Source organism: Dama dama, chromosome 21, assembly GCF_033118175.1.
Source record: "Dama dama isolate Ldn47 chromosome 21, ASM3311817v1, whole genome shotgun sequence".
NCBI lineage: Eukaryota > Metazoa > Chordata > Mammalia > Artiodactyla > Cervidae > Dama > Dama dama.
This window is the reverse complement of record NC_083701.1, coordinates 62,987,496-63,009,620: the sequence shown is the minus strand read 5'-3', so window position 1 is coordinate 63,009,620 and position 22,125 is coordinate 62,987,496. Positions and strand designations below refer to the sequence as shown.

The 22,125-nt window shown below is 36.4% G+C and overlaps 1 protein-coding gene and 1 pseudogene across 9 annotated transcripts in view; one reads left to right on the top strand and one right to left on the bottom strand.

Annotated features, from left to right (window-relative positions):
• The window catches only part of LOC133042874 (chromobox protein homolog 1-like), a 33,356-nt pseudogene extending 24,893 nt beyond the window's left edge, over positions 1-8,463 (bottom strand).
• VPS13B (vacuolar protein sorting 13 homolog B) overlaps positions 1-22,125 on the top strand; it is a 771,473-nt gene that overhangs the window by 298,623 nt on the left and 450,725 nt on the right. For all 9 annotated transcript variants that reach the window (XM_061123681.1, XM_061123682.1, XM_061123678.1 and 6 more), the window contains one exon: positions 14,736-14,845. In XM_061123681.1, the coding sequence (XP_060979664.1) occupies positions 14,736-14,845 (110 nt within the window). The remainder of the gene's footprint in view (positions 1-14,735; positions 14,846-22,125) is intronic.

Here is a 22,125-nt window from a genome sequence, read left to right as displayed (position 1 = left end):
GAGGAACCAGAGATCACATTGTCAACATCCGCTGTATCATCGAAAAGCACGATAGTTCCAGAAAAACATGTATTTCTGCTTTATTGACTATGTCAAAGCCTTTGACTGTGTGGATCACAATAAACTGGAAAATTGTGAAAGAGATGGGAATACCAGACCATCTGACCTGCCTCTTGAGAAACCTGTATGCAGGTCAGGAAGCAACAGTTAGAACTGGGCATGGAACAACAGACTGGTTCCAAATAGGAAAAGGAGTACACCAAGGCTATAAATTGTCACCCTGCTTATTTAACTTATATGCAGAGTACATCATGAGAAACGCCGGGCTGGATGAAGCACAAGCTGGAATCAAGATTGTTGGGAGAAATATCAATAACCTCAGATATGCAGATGACACCACCTTTATGGCAGAAAGTGAAGAAGAGCTAAAGAGCCTCTTGATGAAAGTGAAAGAGGAGAGTGAAAAAGTTGGCTTAAAGCTCAACATTCAGAAAACCAAGATCATGGCATCTGGTCCCATCATGTCATGGGAAATAGATGGAGAAACAGTGGAAACAGTGGCAGACTTTATTGTTTTGGGCTCCAAATCTGTGCAGATGGTGACTGCAGCCATGAAATTAAAAGATGCTTACTCCTTGGAAGGAAAGTTATGACCAACCTAGACAGCATCTTAAAAAGCAGAGGCATTACTTTACCAACAAAGGTCCGTCTAGTCAAGGCTATGGTTTTTCCATTAGTCATGTATGTGTGTGACAGTTGGAGTATAAAGAAACCTGAGTGCAGAAGAATTGATGCTTTTGAACTGTGGTGTTGGAGAAGACTCTTGAGAGTCCCTTGGACTGCAAGGAGATCCAACCAGTCCATCCTAAAGGAAATCAGGTCTGAATGTTCATCAGATGGACTGGTGTTGAAGCTGAAACTCCAATAATTTGGCCATCTGATGCGAAGAGCTGACTCATTTGAAAAGACCCTGATGTTGGGAAAGATTGAAGGCGGGAGGAGAATGGGGTGACAGAGGATGAGATGGTTGGATGGCATCACTGACTCAGTGGACATGAGTTCATTAAACTCCGCGAGTTGGTGATGGACAGGAAGGCCTGGCATGCTGCAGGACATGGAGTCGTAAAGAGTTGGACACGACTGAGCTACTGAACTGAACAGTGTTAATTACTGCTCTACAACCAAGTTATTCTGTTATACACATATATACATTTTAAAATATATTCTTTTCCATTATAGTTTATCATAGGGCATTGAATATAATTCTCTTTGCTATACAGTGGAAACTTGTTTACCCATTCTATGTATTATAGGTAAAGTTACCTCTGCTAACCCCAACCTTCTAACCCATTCCTTTCCCAACCCCCTCCCCCAAGGGACCACTGGTCTCTTCTCAATATCCGTCGTTCTTCTTCTGTTCCATAGATAGGTTCAGTTGTGTCCTTTTTTATTTTATTTTTTAATTATTTATTTATTTATTTTCATTTTTGGTTGTGCTGGGTCTTTGTTGCTTCCTGCAGGCTTTGTCTAGTTATAGAGGCATGGTCTGCTCTTCGTTGCGGTTCGTGGATTTCTCATTGTTGCCATGGTGCAGAGAAGTGGTGAAGTGGCTTCTCTTGTTGAAAAGCACGGGCTCTAGGCCCACGGGCTCTAGTTGCATAGGCTTCAGCAGTTCCAGGAAGTAGGCTCAGTAGTTCTGGCTTGTAGGCCCTAGAGCGTGCAGGCCTCGGTAACTGAAGCTCAGTGGCTCTCGAGGGCAGGCTTAGTAGTTGTGGCACATGCACTTAGGTATTCTGTGGCTTGTGGAATCTTTCTGACCAGGGATTGAACCCATGTTGTATGCATTGTCAGGCAGACTCCTGGCCACTGTACCAGCAAGAAAGTCCTGTGTCAGATTCCACATATATGATGTTACATGGTATTCGTCTTTCTGACTTACTTCACTTATTAATAGTATGATAATTTGTACTTGCATCTGCATTGTTGCATATGGCATTGTTTCGTTCTTTTTTATGGTTGTGTCTTATTTCTCTGTGTGTGTATGTGTATGTGTGTGTGTACACCACAAGTTGTTTATCCACTCATCTGTTGATAAATGTTTAGGTTGCTTCCGTGTCTTGACTGTCGTAAACATAGAGATGTGTGTATCTTTTTGAATTACAGTTTAGTTGTGATACATGCCCAGGAGTGGAATTGGGGGATTATATAGTCGTTCTGTAAAATCCAGTTTAAAATGAATAATTGGTTTAAAACATTTTATCTTTTTAGTTCTAGAATCCTGTGTTATATATTGATTTGGTGCACGATACTGGGATGGGTTTCTGAACAATGAAAATCCAGAATAAAGAATAATGACACACGGAAGATAAATAAAAGAGAGACTCTTATGAGACCTGTTAATTTTCAAAATGGTAGTTACTTGTTATCAATCAAGTTTATGCTTTTTTGCCTTATATGAACCAAAGTTATCATTGAAATTCAAAACTTCGATCAGGAAAAATGCAGATATAGTTTCCTAGTTTTAAACTATAAGTAATATATTATTTTATAACATGAAATATGTTTGTTCTACCTTGGTTTATATATAGCTTGATTCATATACTTGCAGATCTGTTTTTTTAATAATGTATCACATATATTCACCTACAAACACCTTGACATATCACTATTTTATACTTAAATATTATATATAAACATATGTTTATATATAATATTTGTGTATAATGCCTGGAATATCTAAGCTTAGGGAGGAATCTCTCTTAGCTTCTCTTTTCTTCTCCTCGCCCTGATTGGTTTTTAAATTAATTTTTATTGGAGTATAGTTGCTTTTCAGTGTTGTGTTAGTTTCAGCTGTAGAGCGAGATGAATCAGTTATACACTTATCTACCCTTTCTTAGATTGTTTTTCCATATAAGTCATTACAGAGTTTTGAATTGAGTTCTCTATGCTATATATTAGGTCTCATTAATTGTCTGCTTTATAGTTATAGAGTACATATGTTAATCTTAGTTTCCCATTCATCTCACTCCTCTTTCCCCCTTGGTTATTTGTACAGGTTTCTTTCTACCTTTGTGTCTTATTCTGCTTTGCAAATAAATTCATCTGTATCATTCTTTTAGATTCCACATTTAGGTGGTGCTATTCAATATTTGTTTTTGTCTTTCTGACTTCACTCTGTTTAACAGTCTCTAGGAGCATCCACATCTCTGCAAATAGCGTTATTTCATTCTTTTTTTATGTTTGAGTAATACTCCATTGTATATCTATATTCCCGGGCTTCCTATGTGGCACTAGTGGTAAAGAATCCGCCTGCCAGTGCAGGAGATGTGAGAGATTTGGGTTCAACTCCTGGGTCGGGAACATCCCCTGAAGAAGGGCATGGCAACCCACTCCAGTATTCTTGCCTGGAGAATCCCATGGGCAGCGGAGCCTGGTGGACTGTAGTCCATAGGACTGCACAGAGTCGGACATGACTGAAGTGATTCAGCACACTTTCATGTATCTCTGTACCACATCTTCCTTATTCTTTCCTCCGTTGATGGGCATTTAGGTTGCTTCCCTGTCCTGGTTATTGTAAATAGTGCTGCAGTGAACATTGGAATGCATGTATCTTTTGGAATCACGGTTGTCTCTGGGTACCCAGAAATACAAATGCTGTGTCATGCGGTGGTTCTATTTTTAGAGTTTTAAGGAGCCTCCATACTGTTCTCCAAAGTGACTATATCAATTTACATTCTTACCAACAGCGTAAAAGGGTCCCCTTTTCTCCACACCTTCTTCAGCATTTATTGTTTGTAGATTTTTTGATGATAGCCATTCTGAGCAGTGTGAGGTGATAACCTCATTGTAGTTTTGATTAGCATTACTCTAATAATTAGTGATGTTGAACATCTTTTCATGTACCTCTTGGCATTCTGTATGTCTTCTTGGAGAGATGTCTATTTGTTTATTTTTATTGCTCTAGGAGTTGGATCCAAAAAGATCTTGCTGTGATTTATGTCGCATAGTGTTCTATGTTTTCTTCTAAAAGGTTTATAGTATCCAGCCTTATATATAGGTCTGTTATGTCATTCATTTTGAGTTTATTTTTGTGTGTATTGTTAGGGAGTGTTATACTTTCATTCTTTCGTATGTAGCTGTCCAGATTTCTCAGCACTTGTTGAAGAGACTGTCTTTTCTCCATTGTATATTCTTGCCTTCTTTGTTATACATTGTGACCATAGGTGCATAGGTTTATCTCTGGACTTTCTATCCAATTCCATTGATCTATCTTTTTGTTTTTGTGTCAGTACCATTGTTTTGTGGCATAGTCTGATATCAGGGAGCCTGCTCTGTTTTTCTATCTCAAGATTGCTTTGGCTGTTTGGGGTGTTTTGTGTTTCTAGACAACTTGTAGAATTTTTTGTTCTAATTCTTTGAAAAATGCCATTGGTAATTTTATAGAGATTGCATTGAATTTGTAGATTACTTTGGATAGTGTATCTGTTTTCACAGTACTGATTCCTCCAATCCAAGAACATCGTATATCTCTCCATCTGTTTGTGTTGTCTTTGATTTCTTTTTTTTTTTTCATTTATTTTTATTAGTTGGAGGCTAATTACTTTACAGTATTGTAGTGGTTTTTGTCATACATTGACATGAATCAGCCATGGATTTACATGTGTTCCCCATCCCGATCCCCCCTCCCACCTCTCTCTCCACCCGATCCCTCTGGGTCTTCCCAGTGCACCAAGCCCGAGCACTTGTCTCATGCATCCAACCTGGGCTGGTGATCTGTTTCACCCTAGATAATATACATGTTTCGATGCTGTTCTTTCATCAGTATCTTCTAGTTTTCTGAGTATAGGTCTTTTGCCTCATAAGGTAGGTTTATTCCTAGATATTTTATTGTTTTGTTGCAATGATAAATGGAATTGTTCCTTTAATTTCTCTTTCTGATCTTTCATTGTTAGTATATAGGAATGAAAGAGATTTTTGTGCATTAATTTTGTATCCTGCAACTTAACCAAATTCATCAGTGAACTCTTGTTTTCTGGTGGTATTTTTAGAATTTTTCACATTTAGTTTCATGTTATCTGCAAACATGACAGTTTTACTTCTTTTCCAATTTGGATTCTTTTTATTTATTTATTTTTTTCTTCTCTGATTGCCATGTCAAGACTTCCAAAACTATGTTGAATAATAGTAGGAAGAGTGGACATCCTTGCCTTGTTCCTGTTCTTAGAAGAAATGCTTTCAGTTTTTTTACCATTGAAAATGCTGTTTGTTGTGGGTCTTATAAGGCATTTGTTATGTTGAGATAGGTTCCCTCTATACTTACTTTCTGGAGAGTTTTTATCATAATCACTGTTGAATTCTATCAAAAGTTTTTTCTGCTTCTATTGAAATGATCATATGGTTTTTATTCTTCAGTTTTTAATGTGTATCTTATTGATTGATTTATATATATTGAAGAATCCTTGCATCCTTGGGATAAATCCAGCTTGATCATGGTGTATGATCTTTTTAATGTGTTGGATTCTAGTATTTGCTAGTATTTTGTTGAGGACTTTTGCATCTATATTCATCAGTGATACTGGTCTGTAATTTTCTTTTATTGTGATATCTTTGTCTTGTTTTGGTATCAAAGTGATGGTGGACTTGTAGGGTGACCTTGAGAGTTCCTCCTTTGCAATTTTCTTAAAGAGTTTGAGAAGTATATGTGTTAGCTCTTCTCTACATGTTTGGTAGACTTCACCTGTGAAGTCATCTGGTCTTAGACTTTTGTTTGTTGGAAGATTTTTAGTCACAGTTTCAATTTCAGTACTGTGATTGGCCTGTTCATATTTTCTATTTCTTTTTAGTTTAGTTTTGGAACATTGTCGCTTTCAAAGAATTTGTCCATTTCTTCCAAGTTGTTCATTTTATCGCTATACAGTTACCTGTAATAGTCTCCTATGATCTTTTGGATTTCTGTGGTATCAGTTATAACTTCTCCCTTTTCATTTGTAATTTATTGATTTGAGTCCTCTTCCTTTTTTTCTTGATGAGTCTGGGTAAAGGTTTATGAATTTTGTTTATCTTCCCAAAGAACAGCTTTTAATTTCATTGATTTTTGCTGCTGTTTGCTTCCTTTCTTCTTTTCTGTTTCATTTATTTCTGTTCTGATCTTCATGATTTCTTTCTTTCTACTAACTGTGAGGTTTTTGTTCTTTCTCTAGTTGCTCTAGATGTAAGGATATAAAGATATCCTTACAACAGATGTAAGGATAGGTTGTTTATTTGTGATTTTTCTTGTTTCTTGAGGTGAGAGTTGTATTGGTATAAACTTCCCTCTTATAACTACTTTTGTGTTATCCCATATAGGTTTTGGGTCATTCTGCTTTCATTGTCATTTGTTTCTCGTGGTTTTTTTCTTTTCTTTCTTTTTTCTTTTTTTAAAATTTCTCCTTTGATTTCTTCAGTGATCTGTTGGTTATTTAGTAGCATATTCAGCCTCCATGTCTTTTTGTTTTTTACATTTTTTTTCTTGAATTGATTTTTAATCTCATAGTACTGTGATCAGAAAAGATGTTAGATACAATTTCAGTTTTATTAAATTTACCTAGGCTTGATTTGTGACCCAATATGTGATCTCTCCTGAAAAATGTTCCTTGTGCACTTTAGAGGAAATGTGTTTTATTGCTTTCAGATAGAATGTCCTGTAAATGTCAATTAAATCTCTCTAGTCAAATGTGTTATTTAAGGGTTGTGTTTCCTTATAAATTTTCTGTCTGGATGATCTGTCCATTGGTGTTAGTAGGGAGGTAGTCCTGTACTTTTATTGTGTTACTGTTGATTTCTCCTTTTATGGCTTTTAGCATTTGCCTTATGTATTGAGGTGCTCCTATGTTAGGTACATAAATATTTACAGTTGTTATCTTCTTTTTGGGTTGATCCCTTGATCATTATGTGGTGTTCTTCCTTGTCTCTTATCATAGCCTTTATTTTAAAGTCTATTTTGTCTGATATGAGTATTGCTACTCCAGTTTTCTATGAATTTCCATTGGCGTGGAGTATCTTTTTCCATCCTCGCATTTTCAGCCTGCCTGTGTTTTGAGGTCTAAAGTGGGTCTCTTGTAGATAGCATATATCCAGGTCTTGTTTTTGTATCCATTTAGTCAGTCAGTCTCTTTTGGTTGGTGCATTTAATCCATTTACATTTAAGGTAATTATTGGTATGTATGTTACTGTTAACCATTTTCTTAGTTGTTTTGGGTTTGTTTTTGTAGGTCGTTTTCTTCTCATGTGTTTCCCACCTAGAGAAGTTCCTTTAACATTTGTTGTAAAGTTGGTTTGGTGATGATGAAGTCCCTCAGCTTGTCTGTAAAGCTTTTGATTTCTCCATTGAATCTGAATGAGATCCTCACTGGGTAGAGTAATAATGGTTGTAGTTTCTTCCCTTTTATCACTTAAAAAAAAAAAATCCTGCTACTCTGTTCTGGCCTACAAAGTTTCTATTGAAAAATCATCTGATAACCTTACAGAGATTTCGTCTTACGTTATTTGTTGCTTTTCCCTTGCTGCTTTTAATATTTTTTGCATGTGTTTAATTTTTGTTAGTTTGATAATATGTGTTTTGGTGTCTTTTTCCTTTGTTTTATCTTATCTGGAACTCTCTTGTGTTTCTTGGACTTAGATTAACTATTTCTTTTCCCATTTTAGGCGAGGTTGTGACTAGCAGCAACAGCAGCAGTGACTATAATCTCTTCAGATATTTTCTCAGACCTTTTCTTTTGTTCACCTTCTTCTTCTGGGTCACCTGTAATTTGAATATTGGTGGATTTAATTTGTCCCAGAAATCCCTGAGAGTGTCCTTATTTCTTTTCAGTCCTTTTTTCTTTGTTCTACTCCATAGACGTTATTTGTACCATTCTATCTTCCAGGTCATTTTTCTGTTCTTCTGCCTCAGTTATTCTGCTATTGATTCCCTTTTGTACTTTTCGTTTGTGGTTGTGTTAGTCATCACTGTTCATTTGTTTTTTAGTTCTTTTGTGTTGTTATTAAACATTTCTTATATCTTCTTGATGCATACAGTCTATTTCCAAGATCTTGGATCTTTACTGTCATTACTGTGAATTTTTTTTCAGGTAGATTGCCTGTGTATATGTGTGCTAAGTCGCTTCAGTTGTGTCCAACTCTTTCCCCATAGGCGGCCAGGCTTCTCTGTCCGTCGACTTTTCCAAGCAAGAATACTGGAGTGGGTTGCCCTGCCATTCTGCAGGGAATCTTCCCAACCCAGGGATCAAACCCACGTCTTTTATGTCTCCTGCATTGGCAGGTGGGTTCCTTACCACTAATACCACCTAGGAAGCCCGCGCAGAGTGCCTGCTCCCGCTGTTTCTTTTCTCTTGTGTGTTTGTACCTTGCTCCTTCTACAGACACGTACTTCTCTGTTGCCGCATGGTGTCTTAATTTTCTCTTTTCCAGAGACTGCAAGGCCATATCCTTGCGCTTCTGCTGTCTGCTGCCTGGTGGGTGAGGTTTGTCCTGGGGCTTGTGTTGACTTTGTGGTGGGTAGGGACTGGTGCCTGCTCTCAAAGATTGGCCAGAGGGTCCTCTCCTCTTCCAAATATTCTCTTTAAAGGCAGCATTCGTGTTACCAAATGCAAGCCTGAGAAATCCCTGTTGGGAGGTATCTTCATTTCTTCTAGCACAGATTGCCCTGCTTGGTTCTCCCTGAAATATATAGAGTGGCTGGAATATTTCTCTGAGTTTTCCTTCTTTGCCCTGACTTCCTCAGGCTCCATGCATCTGAATTGAATCTCTGTGGGATCTTTCTTGTCTCTCCAGTTCCGTCCCCTGTTTTTCTTATTAGCGTTTGATGGAGGCTTATTGAAAAAGGGTGGCATTTGGGTAGATGACTCTTGTTTCTGTGGTTCTCATTAACCCTAAAGTGTCGGTCTGTCTCCAGCCAGCTCTTTATGTATTTGTTAAAAGCTCAGTTGTTTCCGTCTTTTCTTCTCCTCCTATTGGCTTTCTCAAGTGTAAAAGCCATTATTCATTTCTTTTGCCCTTATGAGGGGGGCCTTTCACTTTTGTGATTTCTGTTCATAAAAATCTGTCTAGTGAATGTTGAAAAGCTTTGATAGGTTACCTAGCTTCCTCTTATTGTTACAATGAGATAGAATTCTCTTGTGATTTTTGTATCCTATGAGAAAGGGAAATAATTATTAAGTAACATGAGCTGCCATACACACACCTAAAAAATCTTATGATTCATTTACACTAAATTTGACTGTTATCTTGGATAAGGTTTCCAGTAGTTGGCAGCTCATCCCTGCTTTGTTGTTTTTTAGTGTCTGATTCTCTTACCTTTATTCCCCACCCTTGTTTTTGAAGTATTTATTCTTCCCTTATTGTTTACTTAATTATGTAGTCAAAAGTTTTGAAATTATTCTTAGAAATCAGGGTAACAATTTCTTTTTTTTTTTTTTTTTTTTTTTTTTTTTTTTAAATTTTTTTTTTATTATTATTATTATTTTTTTCCAGTGGGTTTTGTCATACATTGATATGAATTTCTTAAGAGCCGTATTAATCTGAAATGTTCTTTATTGTTGTTGTTCAGTTTCTAAGTCATGTCTGACTTTGCAACCCCATGAACTGCAGCATGCCAGTCTCCCCTGTCCTTCACTATCTCCCAGAGTTTGCTCAAATTCATGTCCACTGAGTCAGTGATGAGTTGCATGAGAAAAAAATAGTAAGTTTTAGCTACTTAAACTTAGATGAAGATTAATATGTCTGTGTTTTTGTCGCGTTCATTGGTTCATGATAAATGTAAAGTACTTTTTCCTGTTAATAACTTGGTATTTTGCAAGACAGTCTCATTGGTTGGCAAGGTTTCTGTTACTGATAAGCATGTATGTTTAATTTCATGCTCTGCAACTTTGGTCTCTAACCCTTATTTCAGTTCTCATTTTTAGCTTAGGGTGTAACTGAAAATGACAGTGGTGCCTTGGTTTAACTAATTGGTGAAGCCTGAATGGAATGTGTACAAGTGAGCCATTTGGGCAGTGAACAGAGGAGTAAAGCACACTTTTCTCATTAGTTGTCTCCCAGGCTAAAATTAAACAGAATAACATATTGCCAAGCTTTAGTGATGTATGGGGCATCTGTTCTGAGTCAACTCAGTATCAGACTAATTGTCTGCACACTTATATGCAAAACTTGTGTGTTATTTTTAGAGGTCTTGTCTCATAAATTGAATATAATATAAAAATATCCCTTTAAATGCAAAAGAATGTTATCTCTAAGTTATAATTTCAGCTAAATTGTTGTTAAATTAATAGGTTGTTCTCTTTTATTACATGTTTAGCTTTCATGAAGTTGAAGCCTGGCTCTTTGTCATTTAGTCATTTTTGGTATAATGCAGTTGTGTAACATGGATATTTATTGGTAAAGTATTTAATTTTTTCATTATAATAAAGTAAGACTTTCAAAATTAATTGTCCATGTGAAAATATTTATCTATTTTCATTTGTTTTCCTTTCCCTTTGTCTACCATTCCCATTTTAAAGATGTGCTAATAACTTACTGGGAAAGTTTTTAAAAATTTACTCAACCTGTTCAGTTTTTTGAGCATATGAAAAGACTATTAAAATAACTTGTCTTATAAGGAGAATTATATAATTCCTTAATTTACTTTTGTCTTCTGAAGTTTGTATACTTTTAAATTTATAACTGCTTTGTTTATATAGATTTTTCCCTGTATTTTCATCATAATTTTGAAAAAGTTTGTACGTTGCTTGTACTTGAGGTATATAGTATTTTGTTGTTCTTTGGTTGCTCAGTCGTGTCTGATTCTTTGCAGCCCCCATGAACTGCAGCACACTAGACTTCCCTGTCCTTCACTATCTCCTGGAGTTTGCTCTAACTCATGTCCATTGAGTTGGTGATGCCATCCATCCATCTAATCCTCTGTTGTCCCGTTCTCCTCCTACCCTCAGTCTTTCCCAGCATCAGGGTCTTTTTCAATTAATTGCTCTTTGCATCAGGTGGTGAAAGTATGATATTAGAACAAAACTTTCCTGAGTCCTTTTCTGGTTAGTGGCCCGAGGTGACCTCTACAAATAGTATGCTATTCACTCAACCCAGAAAACCGCCCTAAATCATGCAAATCAAGAGGTTCAAATCTTCATGTTCCCTTTAAGAACACTCGTGAAGCTACCCAGAGCATTAAGGGTATGCATGTCTGAGGGGCCACCAAGTATCTGAAGGATGTCACTTTAAAGAAGCCATGTGTGCCTTTCCGTTTGTTGCCTCTTCTCTTTCCTTGGTTCATGTCTCTGGGATTTAATTACGTATATGAGTGTTGTTCTTACTCCGTTCTCGTAACACCATTTTGATTGTTTTATTTTTCTATTTCAGATACATTCTAAATTATCTTACTGTATTTCTTCTGTTTTATTAATTTTCTCTTCACCTATCTGCTACTTGACCTGTCCAATGAGTTTTTCTTAAAGTTGGTAGGTGTGCACAGGCTAAACAGTGGGTCTGGATAAAGGGTTGGTGACCCCAGAAGAGTACTGAATTTTTACCACCTGTGCTTGAAAATTCAAAAAAAAGATGAAATTCTTTAAGATCAAAGATCCTGATCTTAAAGGCTTAAATGTAGATTCTCTGGTCCTTGAGCACGTCCAGGTGAACAAAGCCCCAAAGATGCAGCACAGGACTTAGAGAGCTCATGGTCAGATCAGCCCATACATGACCTTTCCCTTCCACATTGAGGTGATCCTTACTGAGAAAGATCAGATTGTTTCTAAACCAGAAGAGAAGGTTTCATAGAAGAAAAAATCATCCCAGAAGAAACTGAAGAAACGAAAACTTATGGCCCAGAAATAAATGCTGCAAAAAATAAATGCAATGAAAGCAAAAACAAAAATTGACTTATTTACTTCTAAAAATCAATTTATTCTTTTTCTTCTTTATCATCTTTTATTTGTAACACTTTGTATGCATGAAGTTGTTTTGAAGTAATGTATGATAAATATCATTGAATATTTGCTGAGAAGTTGAGTCAGTTTATTTGATTTTTTACACCTCGGGAGATTATTAACAATTCTTTTCTGATTTTCTTTTTTCTTTAGTATTTTGTTTCTTCTTTGTTTGTTTCATGTAGGTTTATTTTTAATTATCCAGTCTGGGTTCATTGGACTTCTTAGGTGTGAGGTATAATATATTGTGGCAATTATGTAAGATTCTCAGTAATTAATTTTTATCAGCATTGGCTATTCTCATTCCTTGGTTACTCTCTCTGGAATTTAATTAGATATATGTTTGTTCTTCTTACTCAGTTCTCTTATCTCTTAATATCATTTTGTTTCCTTTTATTTTTCTATTTCTGATACATTATAAATTATTGTATTTCTTCTATTATATCAATTTTCTTTTCACATATGTAATCTGCTATTTAACCTGTTCAATGAGTTTTGGGAGCCTTTCTTGTAGATCAGCTGGGAGACCTTTTTTCACTTCCTGGGTTGGGGAGATCCCCTAGAGAAGGGAAAGGCTACCCACTCCGTTATTCTTGGGCTTCCCTGGCTCAGCTGATAAAGAATCTGCCTGCAGTGCAGGAGACCTGAGTTCAATCCCTGGGTTGGGTAGATCCCCTGGAGAAGGGAACAGCTACCCACTGCAGTATTCTGGCCTGGAGAATTCCATGGAGTTTTGGGGGGCTTCCCTGGTGGCTCAGTGGTAAAGAATCCATCTGCCAGCGCAGGAGATGAAGATTCAATTCCTCGTGTGGGAAAATACCCTGGAGAAAAAATGGCAACCCATTCTAGTATTCTTGCCAGGAGACTTCCATGGACAGAGGAGCCTGGGGGCTGCAATCCATGAGGTTGCAGAGTTGGACAGGATTTGGTGACTAAACACCAAAACCAACAATAACGAGTATTTTACTTCAACAACTAAATCTGTCATTTCTCTGCTTTCCATTTTTCTTTAAAATATGTTCTCTGCTAATACTTTCTCATAGTTCTTAATCATGATTCCGTATTTTAGTATTTTAAACATTTTCAACATAATTTTTTCAACATGGACTTTTTTCAACTAACCTATCTATCTACCATTTATTCTGATTTCTTTTTTCAGCCCCTACCATGAGACAGGTACTCTTTTTAGATGCTGGAGATACAGTTGAGGGCAAAACTGACTAATATTATTTCCTTCATATTCTGTTCATCCTAATGGAGTTAATACTATTTTTATAAAAAATATGTATAGAAATTTACTATGTTATTTACAGATATACATGACGTGCCCCACATATATTAAGAATGGGACATTCTGGTTTAGTTAAGTTTGTGTGAGCTACTTGTATCAGAGAAGGATAAAAATGTTTTAGTTAGTATGATGGAATAGAAACTTGTTACACTGCAGCTTTGTGTTTTTATGTGAGAATGTTAGCCTGCATTTCATCTAGACAGCTCTCTCTCTTTGCTTCTGAACATTTAAAGCTGTAATTTATAGTGATTTATTAAGTGGTTATAATAATGCTTCCTTTAGTTCTATAATATAAACAAAAAAGGGAGATAATATTCCATTCTCATGGCCAATATAGACACTGCTGTTTGTCTAGAATATAGTTTATAATTTTATAATAAAAAACTGTAATAAAGTAGTTTATTATATTTTTAATGACAAATACACAGTTAATAAGCTATAATTCACATTCCATAAAGTACATTATTTTAAAGTACATAATTTAGTGGGTTTTAGTATATTTGCAAGTTGTCGCAGCAATCACCATTTTCTGATTAGAATGTTTTAATCACTTCCCAGGGAACCACCTGTCTATTAGCATTTGTTTCCCTTTGTTTTCTCCCAGCCCTGGCGTGCATTGATCTCCTTCTTCCTTTATGGCTTTCCCTGTTGTGGTCATTTCATGTAAGCGCAGTTGTGTAATATGTGACTTTTTGTAACTGACTCATTTCACTTAGCATGTTTTCAGGGCTTATTCATGTTATAACATGTATCAGTACTTCATTCCATTTTGTGGTAAAATAGTTTTCCATTCTGTGGTTCTACTACACTTTGTTTATCCATTCAGCAATTCTTGGACATTCATGTTTTCCCATTTTTTGGCTGTTGTGAATAATGCAGCTATGAAAATTTGTGGACAGGTTTTTCATGGATATTTGATTAGTTCTGTTGATATATGTAGAAATATGATTGTTGGGTCATATTGTAACTTTATGGGCTTCTCTGGGTGGATTAGATTTTAAAGAATATGCCTGCAATGCAAGAGACCCAGGTTCTATCCCTGGCTTGGGAGGATTCCCTGGAGAAGGGAATGGCAACCCACTCCAGTATTCTTGCCTGGAGAATTCCATGGACAGAGGAGCCTGGTGGGCTATAGTCCATGTGGTCACAAAGAGTTAGACTGGATGGAGCGACTATCACACACACACACACACACACACACTGTAACTACAGTCCATGTGGTCACAAAGAGTTAGACTGGATGGAGCGACTATCACACACACACACATTGTAACTGTTTATTTTGCTTTTTGAGGAAATACCAATCTGTTTTCCAAATTGTCTGCACTATTTTTTGTTCCTGCCAACTATGTATGAAGGTTTAATTCATCCACATCCTTTGCAACATGTATTGTTGTTTGTCTTTTTATCATGGCTATCTGCAATAGGTGTAAAATGATATCAAGCTTATTTTTTTAGGAGGAATATAATAATTTAAAAATCTTGCTTTTTAGGTGCCGTACTCCTTTGTAATGTCCAAGGACTAGCAGTTAATATTGACCCTGTCTTATACACCTGGCTCATTTATCAACCTCAGAAGCGAAGCAGTAAACATATGCAGCAGGTGAGAAGTTTTTATAATTCTCTAAATACCTTTTTCTTATTTAATAGAGTTATATATTTATTAGCTTGATTTTGTTTATGGAGGTACCAGAATTCTTCTGTCCCCTACTCTACCTGTTTCAAGCAACTTGGCTCTTTAATTTCTATATAAGAAATTACAGCTCAAAATAGACTTGCTTGATTGTTAAAGGGACTTGCTACATAATTACTTGTAAAGGAGATACTTTAGAGAGAGTAAGTTAAGTAGGCTTGTTTTACTGACTTACTTTCCCTCATAGTGCCTACGTATTTTTTCTCAGAGTATATATTTGTTCTCTGGTACATAAGAATTGTTCAGGAAGTATTAGCTTTCATTTTCATTGTGTCTGCATTTCTTTCTTCATCTGTAGATTTTTTTTCAACAAACATGCGTTTGAGTGTGCTTAACTCTGGTGTTGGGATGGTTGGTGTGAAAGACTTGCAGTATGAGTTTATTTAGAGGTGTCTAAATTACAAAGTTGGGCTTCCTTGGTGGCTCAGATGGTAAAGAATCTGCCTGCAGTGCAGGAGACCCAAGTTCAATCCCTGGATTGGGAGGGGCCAATTATGGTCCCCAGAATACTTAAATTTAACTTAAATTTAATGTTATATTAAGTATAATTCTGACAGGTGGGTTTTAGCATTCCCATTTTAAAGATGAAAAAACTGATGCTTATTATTGAGATTAATTTGTCTATTTTCACACGTCTAGTATATCACCGAACTAAGAATTTTTGAGGCCAAATTTATGTGGTATTGAATTGTATTTTCCCATTGACTTATTTGAAGTTTTGTAATACTCTACTTGGAGTAGCTTTGTATTTTTTTCTGAAGAAACTTAAAGCTAGTTGATAGGAGAAAATGTATAATTTCATATTTACATAAGAGTGTAAAAGCTGAACTAAAAAAGTGCAATCTATGTCTCAAGGAGCATCTTTTAAAGTTTTTTTTTCTTTTCATTTTGTCCTAATTTCATTTGAAACTTCTATCATCCCTTTCCCATTTCATACTTCCTTTTATCAAAGTGAAAAGTGAAGGTGTTAGTACTCAGTCATATCCACCTCTTTGTGACTCCATGGACTGTAGCCGACCAGGCTCCTCTGTCCGTGGGATTCTCCTGGTAAGAATAATGGAGTGGGTAGCCATTCGCTTCTCCAGAGCATCTTTCCAACTCAAGGATCAAACCCGGTTCTCCTGCATTGCAGGCAGATTCTTTACCACTGAGCCACCAGAGAAGCCCCTCCTTTTATCAGATAGTTACAGAATTCAATCCAGTATACTGGGTACTGGGGCTACAGAAATGAAACTCAGGGCTGAGAATATTCCTTCCTCTAGAGGTATTTAGTGTATTTAAGAATGTGAAGAAGTGTAGCAGTAACCCCATTCTTAGTTCGTCCCTTGTATCCATAGAGGATTGGCCCTGGTCCTCCCTCCCCTACAGATATAAAAATCCAGGATACATATGTCCCTTGGTATAATAGGTAGCCCTTTGTAGTCTCAGGTTCCAGAGCCACACAAAGTGCTGAGTATAATTGCTGTGTTAGATGTATTTACTGGAGAATATGAAAATATAAAAGGAAGCATTCTCATATCAGGTGAGGGTGGGTGTTAAAAGAGGGAATTGACAATTGAAATGAGTATCATAAGAGTAAGCCAGAAAAAGAAGGTCATTCTCAACTAAAGTTTACCAGCAGAGGCAAAGAACATGGAGTAACTTGGCAAGAAAGGAGCCTTCAGTGTTCGCAGGCATGAGCCAGGTGTTCTTATAGAGAGTAGCAGAAATTGAACGCCAATTCATAAAATATTTTAATGGTAAAGCAGACATTTAAATGTTTTATTTGTAATGGTAAAACTTTATCCTGAAGTGTACAGAGGAAGTATAGGAAACTAATATAGGCTTGGATTTTAGAAAGTTTAACAAAAAGTATGGGTAATGGAGAAATTAAGAATAATGACAGGGATTATTTGAGAAAAATTTGTAAAAGTTTTTCTTCAGTTGAGTTCCGTCACTCAGTCGTGTCTGACTCTTTGTGATCCCATGAATCGCAGCACACCAGGCCTCCCTGTCCATCACCAATTCCCAGATTTTACTCAATCTCATGCCTATCGAGTCAGTGATGTCATGCAGCCATCTCATCTTCTGTTGTCCCCTTCTCCTCCTGCCCCCAATCTCTCCCAGCATCAGGGTCTTTTCCAATGAGTCAACTCTTCCCATGAGGTGGCCAAAGTACTGGAGTTTCAGCATCAGTCCTTCTCTTACTGAGGTATAATTGACATATAACATTATATTAATTTCAGATAGCAACATCATTCATTATTTGTATGTATTACAAAATGATCACCACTGTGAGTCTAGTTAACATCCATCACCATACATAGTTAAAATTTTTTTGCCTTGTGATGAGAAGATTTACTCTCTTAGTAATATACAATAAAATTTGCATACAATACAATATGCAGATATACAATGCATATCATTAACTCTCTGGAGAAGGAAATGGCAACCCACTCCAGTATTCTTGCCTGGAGAATTCCATGGACATTGGAGCCTAGCGAGCTGCAGTCCATGGGGTTGCAAAGAGGTGACATGAATGAGTGACTAACACACACACACATTAACTATAGTCCTCATATTGTTCATTATGTTTTATAACTGAAAGTTAGTACTTTGGACTGCCTTTACTCGTTATACCCCCTTCTCCCCAACTCCCCTGTCTCTGGCAACCACCTTCTCTTCTCTGTATGTATGAGTTTGATACTTTGGGGGTTGTTTTGTTTTGTTTTGTTTAGATTCCACATATTAATGTGGTATTTGTCTTTCTTTATCTGACTTAGCAAAATGGCCTCAGAGTCCATCCCTCTTGTCACAAATAGCAAGACTTTCTTCTCTTCTAGGGTCTGAATAATATTTAATTGTATTATAAGTTTTTCACTGGTTATCTTATAACTGATGTGATTATCTTCAGCTCACCATATTTGCCAGGTATTGTTCCAGCAGCTTAAGTAAACTGGTGTTTGTTTGATTGATACCAAGCACCTTCAAAGAGTTTTATTTTATTTTTATTACTTATTTTATAAGTAGATTTTAGTTAAATATTCCCTGGTGGCTCAGTCGGTAAAGAATTTGCCTGCAATTTTTTGAGACCTGGATTTGATCCCTGGTTTGGGAAGATCCCCTGGAGAAGGGAACGGATACCTACTCCAGTATTCTTGCCTGGAGAATTCCATGGACGGAGGAGCCTGGTAGGTGACAGTCTGTGGGGTCGCAAAGAGTTGGATATGACTGAGCAACTTTCACTCACTTATAAATATACATATATATTTTTTAATTTCCATGCTATTTCATTTCGTTTAAAACTACAGATATCCAATCCTCATTCACAGATGCAAATAATATTGAGATAAACATTTCTATATTTGCATTTTTCTTTAATTATTCACCTAGAATATATTTTTAGAAGTGTAGTAGTTTCAGGCACGTGGTTTAGCACATTTTAATGCCTTTGTTTTACTGCCAGTTTGATTCCAGAATTGGTGTACAATCTATTTTCATCAGCACTTCATAGTATTACTATTTTGCTACAGTTCAGCATGTCTCAAAAATATACTTTAAAAAATGCTTTTAATCTAGTATTTTAGTCTTACATTTTCTTTCACATGGAGAATTGAGAGAATAGTACAGTTGAACCCTGCGACCTTATTGTTCAGTTTCAATAACTATCAACCCATGACTATTTATTTTTACTTTTAAAATGTGTTGTGTGAAAAAATGCTAATATTCAGAACTAGTGAAAATGTAGAAAATGGATGAACTCATTTGCTATTCTTGTGAGTGAAAATTAATAAATCTAGCAGTATCTAATACCATGACTATACCCTATAACCGCCAAATTCCACTTTTTGTTAGAGCTATGTTCTTACAGTGACATTTATATGAGCCTATGAAGTCATGTATAAGCCTCTTACTGCATGATTGTTTGCAATGGTGTAAAACTGGAGACAACCTAAATGACTCTCTCTAACAAAGTAGGTAAATAAAGCATGGCACGTTCACATAATGTATTATTTTATTGTTAAAATTTATTTAATAGCTTTTAGTATGGAAGTATCAAAATTACATTTAATATAAAAATCAACTTCCCAAGGACATATGCAAAATGAAAGTACTTATATTTGTCCCAATCTACCCTGCATATATTCTATATTTTGTATATAATCTGTATTACATATGATACAGCTTGTGTGTAAGTAAGTAAATAGAGGTGTTAAAAACTTAAAGGATCGTGTCAGTATCGTAATAGTGATTGACTCTGGGAGGAATGGGCTGTCAGTTAACAATTAGGGATTTTAGCTTTATCTGTATTATTTGATTTTTTCTCCTTAAGAGAAACAAATATGATAAATTGTTAATTGCTAGTAATTTCTGTTTATAATGAAAATATGAATGTTCTTTTATTCTTTTTAGTATCCTATATTTATTTTTGCATTTATTAAATTAGTAATAAAGGAAAATTTTATAGAAAGAGGATCAAAAGGCTTTGTAGGTGTTTTGGGATTCTAGGATATTGATGGGACAAGAATAGGACAGAGCTGGGGCTGGGCACAGTGGAAGTCTGGAGGAATATCCCGTACCAGAAGGCAGAAGAATATAAGCAGAGCAACAGGAGGTTGCTAAAAATAAATGCTGCATCATTTGGTATTTTTGGCTAGGGTAGCTGTATTTCCAAAAAGTGGTAGAAATCACTAATCATACTCTTTATATAGTATCTTTTCATGCCTGATATGTAGCACCTATGTTAGCAGTCATTCAGCAGATATTTATGGAGGACATGGAACATCAGACTGGTTCCAAATAGGAAAAGGAGTACGTCAAGGCTGTATATTGTCTCCCTGCTTATTTAACTACTATGCAGAGTACATCATGAGAAACACTGGGCTGGATGAAGCACAAGCTAGAATCAAGATTGCCAGGAGAAATACCAGTAACCTCAGATATGCAGATGACACCACCCTTATCGCAGAAAGTGAAGAACTGAAGAGCCTCTGATGAAGATGAAAGAGGAGAGTGAAAAAGTTGGCTTAAAGCTCAACATTCAGAAAACTAAGATCATGGCATCTGGTCCCATCACTTCTTGGCAAATAGATGGGGAAACAGTGGCTGAGTTTATTTTGGGGGGCTCCAAAATCACTGCAGATGGTGACTGCAGCCATGAAAGTAAAAGACGCTTACTCCTTGGAAGGAAAGTAATGACCAACCTAGACAGCATATTAAAAAGCAGAGACATTACTTTGCCGACAGAGGTCTATCTAGTCAAGGCTATGGTTTTTCCAGTGGTCATGTATGGATGTGAAAGTTGGACTGTAAAGAAAGCTGAGCACCAAAGAATTGATGCTTTTGAATTGTGATGTTGGAGAAGACTCTTGAGAGTCCCTTGGACTGCAAGGAGATCCAACCAGTCCATCCTAAAGGAGATCAGTCCTGGGTGTTCACTGGAAGGACTGATGTTGAAGCTGAAACTCCAGTACTTTGGCCACCTGATGTGAAGAACTGACTCATTTGAAAAGACCCTGATGTTGGGAAAGATTGAAGGCAGGAGGAGAAGGGGACGACAAAGGATGAGATGGTTGGATGGCATCATCGAGTCGGTGGACATGAGTTTGAGTAAACTCTGGGAGTTGGTGACGGACAGGGAGGCCTGGCATGCTGCAGTTCATGGGGTCGCAAAGAGTCAGACACGGCTGAGTAACTGAACTGAAATGAATGGAGGATTTGTGTTTGACATTGCTAATCGCTATAGATATTAAGCATACAGCTGTGTGTAAGACATGTAAATGCCTTACCCTCTTGTTCGAAAGGGTTTTTATTTGGCCTTTTCCTGTGTTTTTGTTGTTGTTGTGTCTGACTCTTTTGCGACCTCAGACTCTCTTGTGTCCTCATGGACTGGGGCCCTCAAGGTTCATCTGTCCGTGGGAATTCCCAGGCAAGAACACCGAAGTGGGTTGCTATTTCCTTCTTCAGGAAATCTTCTGGCCTGGGGATCGAACCCTTGTCTCCCGCGTTGGCAGGCAAATTCTTTACCACTGAGCCATCAGCGAAGCTTGCACCCACAGTCGCAACCACGAACATAAAGATTTTCTTTGTTGTTGTTTTGGTTAGTTACAATACAGTAGCTTCCATGAGTCTTATCTTCGACTATTATGCATGAGTTAAATATCACACTGTATAGCACATAATTTTTCTCTATTTATTATATATTAATTTTGATTCTAAACTTGATTGTAACTTCTTAGAGTGCTTCATCATGTTCCATGCTTATAAATGATGGCTAGGAAATTCAAAGGATTATGAAATCACTAAATGTTAGAGCATAAAGAGATTTTCTAGTAGACATCTCCACCCCCTTATTTTATAGATGAATAAGTTTAAATTAGACTATTTCTCATCTAGGTGTTAAATACTATCTTCTATTTAGATTTGTATAAATATTATCAGTTTGACTAAATACTTAACATGAAAGTAGATATTCTATGTTGTGATGTTTCCCACAATGAATATAATTTGTTCATTTTCTGTTTATCAATTTTCTTGTCCTTTTAATCAGAGTCATAGTTTGTAACATGATTTGGCTTTTTCCCATTATATCATGTGGTTACATAATATGCATATGTTCTCATTGAAATATTAATTAATAATTTAAGCAATATTAAATAAGCATCAAATTGGTGAAGCTTGAAATTGGATTTGTAAAAGTGTGGATGTTGTAGTATCGTTGAGCATAACATTAGATCACACTGCTGCCTAACAGCCCCCTTCAGATTCATCATCTGATGCAGCTGTATCACAGTTATCATCTGTTGTTTCCCAAACTGCAATTTCCTTCTCAATTTGTGGCTGAAACCCAACATTTGATGATTGTTTTCCACTCAGTTCAACATTGATCTTTGATCCTACAGCAAACTTAAAAATACCTTTTTTTTTTTTTTTTGCCAAAAATCTGACAAGATTGTATTGGGCGTCATCAGCAGTAACATCAGACTTTATATTTCAGTGAATAAAGATGAAACAGCTGCTTTATTGTCGAGATCAGCACTCAGGCATTCTCCATAAGATCATAATGTTTTCCAGCTTTCTCTAACTATAGATGTTTCTCTGTGCTTCCTAAATATGCTGTGGATGTCACTTTGTCAGACACAATAGATTTTTAGCAATTCTTCCAAAGTTGGGCTGTCTTTATTAATAATGTACATAATCAGTTTATATAA